The sequence below is a fragment of the Canis lupus genome, chromosome 2, assembly GCF_011100685.1.
Source record: "Canis lupus familiaris isolate Mischka breed German Shepherd chromosome 2, alternate assembly UU_Cfam_GSD_1.0, whole genome shotgun sequence".
Taxonomy (NCBI): domain Eukaryota; kingdom Metazoa; phylum Chordata; class Mammalia; order Carnivora; family Canidae; genus Canis; species Canis lupus.
Genome location: NC_049223.1, coordinates 78,820,737 through 78,831,230, shown reverse-complemented (window position 1 = coordinate 78,831,230; position 10,494 = coordinate 78,820,737). Strand labels below are relative to the sequence as shown.

The 10,494-nt window shown below is 57.4% G+C and overlaps 1 protein-coding gene across 1 annotated transcript; it reads left to right on the top strand.

The window, feature by feature from the left end:
* Positions 1-63: 63 nt before the first annotated feature.
* On the top strand, positions 64-6,187 carry MRTO4 (MRT4 homolog, ribosome maturation factor). The gene is made up of 8 exons (XM_038531797.1): positions 64-182; positions 2,723-2,781; positions 3,782-3,885; positions 4,597-4,678; positions 4,870-4,937; positions 5,190-5,341; positions 5,685-5,761; positions 5,864-6,187. The coding sequence occupies exons 1-8, from the start codon at positions 155-157 to the stop codon at positions 6,014-6,016; spliced, it is 723 nt and encodes a 240-aa protein (XP_038387725.1). The 5' UTR covers positions 64-154; the 3' UTR covers positions 6,017-6,187.
* The last annotated feature ends 4,307 nt before the right edge of the window (positions 6,188-10,494 follow it).

Below are 10,494 nucleotides of genomic sequence, written 5' to 3'. Positions count from 1 at the left end.
GAGCCCGCCTGGCGGGGAGAAGCCGGCTGCGGCGTGAGTTGAGGCAGGCACGCGCGGGGGCAGCCCCCGAGGGCCGTCCCAGAGGCCCCCGCGCCGCCGGGGTCCTAGCAGGCAGCGCCGCCTGCCGCCTGCCGCCGCACGTGCCTGCAGCGCGATGCCCAAATCCAAGCGCGACAAGAAAGGTGAGCGGGGGCCGCGGGGGCGCGGGGGCGCGGCGGGCGGCTGGGCCGCGGGGAGCCGAGCCTGCCGGGGCAGGGAGCGGAGAGCGCGGGGCGTCGGCGGCCCTTCCGCGGCTTGCGCGCCACCTCGCCGTGGCCCTTCCCCACCCCCACCCCGGCCGCGGCCCGGCGCCCCCCGCGCCCTCGCCGCCCGGTGGGACTCGCTCCCGAATCCGGCCCTGGTGCTCGCAGGGCCTCTGCGTGGCTCGCTCGTGCCCGGGTCGCCCTGTAGTTGGGCCTGGCTCCGCCACCAGCTCCTGGGAGGCGGTCGCTGACCACTGCGCCGGGCGGTAGCGCCTCTTGCCTCGCGGCCCCAGCACAGTCGCTGGACGGATGCTTCGGGGCCCGGCGCTCGCGGTGTTGGCGGGGTGGCAGGTGCAGCAAGCGAGGCCTAGGCCCTTCGTGGACTTTAACGATTTGGTCGTGGGAAATACATCCCTCCCCACCCCCACCCCCCCAAAAAAAACACCAAAAGTCAAATCAGGTTACATCACGATGAGTCTCAGGAGCTAAATAAAAGGGAGACAGGGCAGTGATGTTATTCCGTCTAGTGCAGCCAGGGATGGTGCCTGATGAGCCAGTAAATAAGCGAACATCTAAGGAAGGTTAGTGAGCCGTCCTCGGAGCTCCCTGGGAGAGCGACTGTTGCAAGGAGAGGGAAGGTCGGGGGCAAGAGGCCCGTGTGGCTGGAGCAGAGTGTGCAAGGAAGGGGCAGTGGGCAGGGCTTTGGCTTTCACACCCAAGGCTGGAGCACAGGGATGACACACTTGGACTTTTTTTTTTTTAAGATTTTATTTATTTGAGACCCAGCATGAACAGGGCGAGGGGCAGAGGGAGAGCGAGAAGCAGGCTCCAAGCTGAGCGCCAAGTGTAGGGACGCCCGGGTGGCTCTGCGGTCCAGCGTCTGCCTTCAGTCCGGGGCGTGATCCTGGAGACCCTGACCTGGAGACATCTGACCGAGTCCCACATTGGGCTCCCTGCATGGAGCCTGCTTCTCCCTCTGCCTCTGATCTCCCCGTCTTCCTCTCTCTCTCTTCTGTCTCTCTCTCTCTCTCTCTCTTTCTGTGTCTTTCATGAACAAATACATAAATAAACATCTTTAATTAAAAAAAAAAACAGCAAGTGTAGAGCCAGGCACAGGGCTCAATCCCCACAACCCTGAGATCATGACCAGAGCCAAAGTCAGACGCTTAACTGACCAATACCCCCGTGCCCCCCTCCCCTCCCCGCCCCGGACCCCAGCATGGGTCAGCATCTAAAAGATCACTCTAGGGGCATTGGGTGGCTGAGTCGGTTGAGTGTCAGACTCTTGGTTTTGGCTCAGGTCGTGATCCCAGGTTCATGAGATCAAGCCCCACATCAGGTTCCTTGTTGGGTGTGGAGCCTGCTTAAGATTCTCTCTCCCCTGGCAGCGCCAGTGGCTCAGCAGTTTAGCGCTGCCTTCAGCCCAGGGTGCAATCCTGGAGACCCAGGATCAAGTCCCACGTCAGGCTCCCTGCTTGGAACCTCCTTCTCCCTCTGCCGGGTGTCTCTGCCCCTCTCTCTCTCTCTCTCTCTCTCTCTCTCTCATGAATAAATCAATCAAATCTTTAAAAAAAAATTAAAAATGCTTTAAAAAAATATTCTCTCTCCCCATGTTCATCTGCTCCTCCCCACCTCTGTCTCTCTCTCTCTCTGAAAAAGTTTTTTAAAAAATCACCCTGGTTGCTTTGATGATAATAGATTGGGGAAGGTGGAGATAGAAGGCAAAGTTGGAATGAGCGAGATCAGCAGTAATGTAAGACGGGGTAAGGCTGGCTTGGTCCAGTTATAGCAGTGGAAATGGTGGGAAATGGACAAGGGCGTTTGGTTTCCGCTCCTGCGCTGCCCTTGCCCTGACTGGTGTCATTGCCATTCTATGTATATGCCTTGTGAGTGCCAGGCGGGATGAATAAGGAGAGGAGGGAGCTCTGGTGAGATCTCACAAATCCCATCTTTCTGGTTAAGAAGAAATTGAGCCCCTAGCTCTTGGGGAGAGGTGCTTGCCCTCCCCACAGAGACACTGCTTTATCCAGGAGTCCAAACTGCAGAACAGGACGTAGCAGAGGAGACAGAGCCCCCAGATTCATCATGCCACAGCTGAGGCCACCAAAGATTTTCTCTGTGCGCCGTGGTGGAGAGCAGATAGGGAGCTGCCTCAGCCAGCTAAGTCTGCTAAGTGCCCCTGAAAGCACTTCAAGGACAGGAGCGAGCCCTGCCCCCACGCCTCAGTATCCCCACTCGGATTTGTAGTTTAGCCTGAGAGGAGCGCAGGACCACCTGGTTCATTAAGTAATAGGAAATGTGCGAGGGGATCTCCAGGCTCAGGAACACTAGAGAGGAGGCGCTTGGAGGACCCTGGGAATACACAGCCTTGCCTTTCCTTCTGCCGGCTTGGTGCAGCTGAGCTACCAAAGGGGAGAGGGAAATGAGTCCACAGGGCCTCTGGATTCGCCTCTCATCATCTCTCCTTTTCTTTGTATTAGTTTCCTTAACCAAAACTGCCAAGAAAGGCTTAGAACTGAAACAGAACCTGATAGAAGAGGTAAGAGCTCATTCTTTTCATTTTCTTTATTTTTCATTCTTTTTATTGTTCCAGACCTTGAATTTGGTTTCTAAGGGTGCCTCTGGGGCTGCCAGAAAAACTGTTTTAGAAAAAAAACACACCACCACAGGGTGCTGGTTCCCTTTTCCCCCAGCAGCAGAAGCATTAGAAACTCCCCTGGCAGTGATTTCCAGCTTTGACAGAGCTCTTCCTCTGTGCCTTGAACCCCCACTAAGTGCTCCATGTGTGCTGTGTACCCCGTCTTTGCAGTGTGCCTGGAGGAGTTACCACTGTCTTGCAGCTAGGTGACAGAAGCCTAGGGAGATTTGGTGGCCTGTCAGAAAGCTTTGGAGTTAGGGGGGGCCTAGCTGGCTCCATTGGTAGAGCATGGGACTCTTGCTCTTGGGATCATGAGTTCAAGTCCCATGTAAAGTAGATTACTTAAAAAAAACAACAGTGGGGTTATCAGATGTGAGTAAATGCGCCAGCCCACTGTCCACACTACGGCAGGCTGCGTGAGAGGAGAGTCTCCTCCAGCACAATGATTCCTTTTCCTTGAGACCACGTCATCATCACTGCAGCCAGCAATATGGGCAGAGCAGGGCTGGTGAGCCACCTCCCCTTGGGAGTAAATAATGAGACTTTATAGATTTCCATTTAGCAGGAGTCTTCCAAGTGTAGCTAAGTGTTTCTAGGTTGTCAGTTAATGGGCAAACCAAAGCGATCCATTCCACTCCCAGGCACAGGTAAATCAGAGACCTGGAAGACCATGGGATTTCTGCTTACCCTGCACTTTGAGACCACACCTGCCCTGCCGCGGGGGAGCCCCTGTAATCTTTGAGCTTGGCTTCAGTGACAGAAGTAAAGAGGAAACAACCAGATTAGAAGCCTCCAGCTCTAAACTTCCACTGCTGTTAGGGACCTAGAGCAGATTCTTCCCCTTCTGAGGCCCAACCCATGCTGCCCCTTGAACTCCAGAGCCCCATGAATTGTCCCATAGCTTCGGAAATGTGTGGACACATACAAGTACCTTTTCATCTTCTCCGTGGCCAACATGAGGAACAGCAAGCTGAAGGACATCCGGAACGCCTGGAAGCACAGCCGGTAAGTAGGCAATGGGACGAGGGTCTTTCTGAGTAGGGAAGGAGGCAGGATGCTCTCCAAGCACAGGGGTGGTGATTGACCCTCGGGTACCTGGGTCCCACAGATAACCACCTTCGTGAGGACAAAGTGCCACACTCTCCAGAGGCACTTTTTAACTGTTACAGCTGCTCTTGCCTTGAGCTCCTTGCGGGGAGGACTTGGTAGTTGTTTGGGAATGTTGGAACAGTGATCCCTCAGGAGAAGGGGCTCCCTTCCCCCTGGGGTCTGGTCCTTTTAGGAACATCCCATCAATTTTAGAATGTGTACTCCAGGATGCACACGAGGGCAGGCTGCGTGAGCCACATGGCAGGTACCCATCGTTGGACTGAATCTGTGTTGGTACAAGTGCTGACCCTGGTCTGCCTCAGACCAGTAAATGTGCCTCTTCCTTATATCCAGACTGGGAAGTCTAGGGGAGCACGTAATACCCACAGTGGGCCGCTAGACTAAGTATTGTGAATGTTGAAATAATGAAAATAATGAAAGGGGTCCTTGGCTGCGGACAGTGGGCTGGCAGGGCTACATGGAAGGAGTAGGAGCCTCTGGCCACACCTTCTGCTGCGGAACAGCCTGGGCCTGAGTTCCAGCTCCAGAGGACCAGAGCCGGTGTACAGGCGCCTAAGTTGGGGAGGGTCCCTGGGGCACTCTTCACAAACCCCTTTTCCTCCATAGGATGTTCTTTGGCAAAAACAAGGTGATGATGGTGGCCTTGGGTCGAAGCCCAGCTGACGAGTACAAAGACAACCTGCATCAGGTGAGTTTCTGGCCATGTCGCCAGTGGAGGGATGGGGAGAGCAAAACCTCATTTAAGGTTCGGTTCTCCTTAACCCCCAACCCTAGGTAGTCCCCCACGTCCACCCCCTGCCACCAGCTGTGTCAGCCGAAAACATCTGCAGATACTGCAAGATGTCTAACGGGATTGGGCCGGCCCCTTTCATTCTGTAGGTCAGCAAGAAGTTGAAGGGTGAGGTCGGCCTGCTTTTCACCAACCGCACCAAGGAGGAAGTGAATGAGTAAGTGTTTTTGGGATGTAGCAGGGAAGGAATAATCCGGATACTTTGTACAGTATGGAGGCACTGAGTAAAAACTGGTTCCTGGAACACCGCTCCTGAGTCTTCGTTCTCTGCAGCACCGTGCTCCACGCTGATGCCTGTCTCGCAGCAGACATGGACTAGGAGGGGAGGCCAGGCCAAGGGAGCCTGGCTTCATGCGGGGAGGTGGGCCAGTCAGGAACCTCCCCTCCTACCTCTTGTGTTTTCCCCAAGGTGGTTTACAAAATACACGGAAATGGACTTCGCTCGAGCAGGAAACAAAGCAACTTTCACCGTGACCCTGGACCCAGGGCCCCTGGAGCAGTTCCCCCACTCCATGGAGCCACAGCTGAGGCAGCTGGGCCTGCCCACTGCCCTCAAGAGAGGTATGGGGAAATCACAGCTTGCTGCTGGGAACACAAGCTCCCAAACCCGACACATGCCCTCTGGCCCCTGTGGCTGAGCAGCCTATTTCTGCCAGCCTCCACTGTCTCAGGTGAAGATGGGACTAAGTGACCATCTCTTGGTCGAGGCAAGAGTGGACAGTAACTTGCAGCCAGGACACAGCAGCTAAGGGGCGTGAGGAAGGCATCTGCCCCACAGCTCCTCCTGGGCAGCTGCACACTTGTGGATTTAGCCTGAGTGTGCAAGGGAGGGCGGGGGGCCAGCCAGCTCCGACCCAGCTCTGGGCAGCTGGCAGAGAGCTGTGTGGGGGCCTGTTCCCCGCAGGTGTGGTGACCCTGCTGTCCGACCACGAGGTGTGCAAGGAGGGTGATGTGCTGACCCCAGAGCAGGCCCGCGTGCTGGTGAGTACTCCCCCGCCGCAGTCAGTGTGCTGTGGCACCAGGGACTCTGGCCACTTTGAGTCACACCTGCTTCTCATCACTGGTTCCCTGTGTCTCTTGCAGAAGCTTTTCGGGTATGAGATGGCTGAATTCAAAGTTACCATCAGATACATGTGGGATGCACAGTCTGGAAGGTTCCAGCAGATGGGAGAGGACTTGCCCGAGAGTGCCTCGGAGTCTGCGGAGGAAGAATCCGAAGGGGAGGACGATGGCTGACAGGCCCTGGACCAGGACTGAGGGGCGCCACCCACTGGGCAAACAGCAGGGAGGGCGAGGGACGGACTGCTTTTCTGTAAGGAATAAAGCTGTCTGCAGGGTGGCTCCCGTGGACAGCAAAGAGAGAACTTTTCCTAGGAAAAAGGCCTCAGCTTTGGGCTTTTGTTTTGATTCTGGATTCCTTTTGTTTACCACGAGCCAGCTTCCAGCACTGGCTCCTGCTTGACGTGACGGCTGGGAACGTGAGAGCTGCCACCAGAGCCGGGGCTTCTCTTCTGGCCCTTGTGCCCCTGCTCGAAACGGGGGTTTGCCAAGGGATGGAGGAACCCTGGTCACCCTTCCTACCCCTTTCTTTCTCTTCCTCCACCCGCACCTCTGTCCCCACCCAGCCAGCGCTGAGAGTCTCACAGATGGTAAGGCTGGACACTTGTGCTGAGACCAGAGTAAAGTCACTGCTGACACCCGGAGCACATAGGAAAACTGCCCATAACATCTTGGGGAATTTTTATTCTTGGTAGCGACTCATGGTTGGGTTTTGCACAAATTATTATTTGCGTGAGAAACTCAGAGTGAGAAAATCTACTTCAAGACATACGGCCCTCCCCCCGCCGGGTGATGGCATTGTATGTGCCCTGCAGGTAGAAGGACCAGCCTCAGGGGGTGCACATGTCAGGGAAGGGACCCCAAATCTTCCCTGGCAGAGCCTGGAGTTCAGACCCTAACAATCCTAGGACCTTAACAATCCGGGCATACATTTAGTGGAAAGGAAACTTCAGTCATTCAGCCCACACTCTGAGCACCAACCATGGGCTGGACATGGAACTTCCACCCACTGTCCAATGGGACAAGGTCCCTGCTCTGAGAGATTTAAGCCAGGTGGAGCGTCAGCAGGTGTAATCGAGAAAAGAAGCAATCACAGTCCACTAAGTTCTGTGAGCAATGTTTGGCACCAAGTAGGAGTACAGACATTTGTTGGATGAACGAGGAGGTTCTGCTGGGGCATCGGGAAAGGCTTCCAGGAGACGAGCCACCACAGTGAGGCCTGAGCACTTACTTCTCTACCAGGGAGAAGGGGAAGAGTGGCCCAGGCTAACGCACTCAGTGAGAGAGCAGGAAGGAAGGGCCCAAGGAACACACGCAGGCGGCAGGGCAGCCAGGGCCAGAGGGAGCAGGTGCCTCCTGGACAAGCTAAAGGGCTTGCACGACAGCCCCACGGCACCTGGGAGCACCTCCAGGCAGTCAGCAGGGGAGTGGCGGGGATGGAGAGGGCACAGGAGGCCGTCGGAGGGGCCAAGAGAACCCAGGGATCAGCAGCAGCCCCGCAGACGGGCGCCTGAGGCCCTGGCCCTCACCTGGTACACGGTGGGCAGGACCCAGCCATTGCTCCTGCAGAGGGTGCAGATCTCGGCTACCTCCCAGGCGGCATAGTTGGAGAGGCCCAGCTCCACGAACTTGTCCTGCGGGGGAGAGGTCCCCGTCAGAACCCACCGCAGCCCAGGACATTAGAAAGGGGATACAGGGGCGGGCCCCGTGGGGCTGGGGTCTGTCCCCAGCTCTGCTCTGGGACTACCCTGGTGCCTCCCCTCTCCTGGGTGATGACAGGCCGAGGAGAGGAGCAGCAGACCTCCTGGAGCTCGGGGGCTGGCCTCACCTCCTGGTGCAGCTGGTGGCAGGCCCGCAGCGTCTCTTCCACGGGGGTGTCGTGGTCAGGGGCATGTAGGTAGAAGAGGTCCACCCTGGAGCACTGCAGCCGCTTCAGGGATGTGTCCAGCTGGGCCCGGAGACTTTCAGGCTTCCGTGAATTCTCATCCAATGGATTGGCCTTGGTGGCGATTTTCACTGTGGATGGGCAGGGAGTGGGGGGGCGGGGAGTGCGGAGTGAAATGAGAGTTCAGGCCAGTTTACCAAACACTGGAGGGAGTCCAGAGTAATGACTAAGAGAAAGACCTGGGTTCCTATCCCAGCTCTGTCATTACTAACTGTGACCTTGACCGAGCCTCGTTCCTCTCAACTGTAAACTGGTAGTGACAGTGGTACTATCTTGTGTGGTGGTCCCAAGGATGGATCAGAACTTGAATGGGCGTGCTCATTGTCATCCTCACTAGTGTCATCACTATGATGGATTATCTCCCAGACCCTACGAGCTGGTAAGCCCAGCAGTCAGTCTCTGCCCTCGAGGCCTCACTGTCCAAGGGGCTGCATTACAGTGAGCAGGGATGTGCACCAGGTGCTGGGGGCCCAGGGCCTACAGGAGGAAGGCCCCCTGCGAGCTCAGGCAAGGCCTTCTTTAGAATCTGCATCTTGGTCTCCAGCAGGAAGTCAGAGGCTGCCAGCTGAGGAGGGATGGGAAATTCACTCCAGAGGGTGATGACAAGGACAAAAGCCCAGAGAAAAAGAACATGGTGTGTGAGGAGCCATGCCTGCGGTTCCAGGGAGCTAGAGCACCAGGTCCAGGGGGCACACAAGGCAAGAGAAGGGCCACAGACGCGATGCAAAAGCCTTCGAGAGCGCCCACAGAATCTGGACTTTATGGGGCCCTGGGAACCTCTGAACACTCTCCAGCTGAGGAGCTAAGTGGTCAGTTCTGTTTTGTTTTGTTTTGCTTTTAAAGATGATATTTATTTATTCATGAGAGACACACAGAGAGGGCAGAGACTCAGGCAGAGGGAGCAGCAGGCTCCGTGCAGGGAGCCCGATGCGGGACTCAATCCCAGAACCCCGGGATCACGCCCTGAGCCGAAGGCAGACGCTCAACCACTGAGCCACCCGGATGTCCCCAGTTCTGCAGTTTTGAAAGATAAATGTGAAGAAAGCGTGGATGAAGAGCCTCGGGCAGCAGGTCGGGGTGGGGTGACCAGCAAGGAGACCATGACAGGAAATCAGGAGAGGCAGGAGGCCACAGATGGGCCCCAAGGTGGGAAATCCAGAAATCCATCTGAGAACTATCCCAGGGAGAAGGGGCTGGTGTTCTCCCGCCTGCGCGCACCAGGACGGGGTTAATTTAATACTTTGATCTCTGGCCCTCATGAAGGATCCTCGGTGGCGGGACTGATGGGGGGGGGCTCCCCGTGGACTGGAGGACTGCTCGCTTGGAATTGTTCTGTTCCTCCACCTCTTTTTCGTGTGAATGAAACTTCAGATCTGAGGTTTAAGGACCTTGGCCTCGCCAGCCTGACCAGAAGGAGAGAAGAGAGAAGGAGGGCTTGGAGAGAAGAAAAAAAAGAAGAAGACGTTGAGAAATAAGCCAGAGGGGTCAGAGGAGCATCCAGGGGATCTAGAAACGCGGGCATGTTGCCAGTTGTTCCCGGTCCAGCGCGCTGTGAATCCCCGGAGAAACCAAGCGAGACTCTGGCAGAGGAGAGGAGTGTGAGCGACAGACGAGCGGGTGCTAACAACGTTAGTTACTGTTACTGTTACTAAAAGCCTACATTGCTGAACTCCAGGTACCTGCCAGGCGCTGCCCCAGCTTTTCAAATGGCACCAGACTGATGATGGTCGGTCCCCTGCCCTTACACAACCCCCCTTCGCCGTATCTGCTTGCCCCAACACCCCCGGCACTGCCGAATCCCATTGCCTTGGCACACCCACTGGCCACACCCACAGCACTAAGGCCTGTCCTCGTCCCTCTTCCAGCAAACTCCTCAGGTTTTCAATGTCAATGCTCCCTCTTGCGGGCTTGCCGTCCTTGTCTAGCCTCTCAGCTCCGTGGGGTGGGTTCCCCTCAACTTGCCTTCTACGACCTCAGAGGCTAGCACAGGAATGTTAGACACCCCACCACCCCCACACCCATTACCGCCCACTGAGGCTCCCACGACTGAGCGTGGCACCGGGATCCCCGGGGAGCAAAGTCTAGGGCCCAGAGCAAGGAGGAAGCAGATCCCCCACAGGTTCCAAAGTCTGATCGTGGGGCGCCAGGGTGGGGAGCCCGGGAATGCGGGGACAGGAGGGGCCGGGTTCCAGCAGATGGGCCCGCACGGGGCACTTGCCGGGGCCGGGAAAGGGGGCAGGGGCTCCCCAGAGCCACATCAACGCTTTCGGGGGGCCCCCAGAAGACCTGTGACCAAGTCCTTTCCAGACTGGGGTGGGACGTTGCTGGAGGGAGGCTCCCGCGCGCCCTTCCCGGAAGGGAAAAGGAGAGGAAAGGAAGGTGGGGACAAAGCGGTGTCCGGGGCGACAGGTGCACGGGGGGGGGGGGGGGGGGGGGGGGGCGCCCCGGGGCTGCGGGGAACCCGGCCTCCTCTGCAGTCGCCGCCACGCAGCCCGGGGCCCAGGCCGCCCTCGATGCTCTCTGACCGGCCGCCGCTGTACGGCAAGGCCGGGGCCAGCTCCGGGGGGCCGCGCTCCGGTGACCATCTCCGTGCTGCCCAGCACGTGGCGGCCACGTGTCCCCCCTCCCTCGCCTCGCCCTGAACCGTCCCAGGGCCCCGGGGTCCTTCGGGTGGGGGCTTTCCTGGGCGCTGCAGAGCCTGGAACGAGGT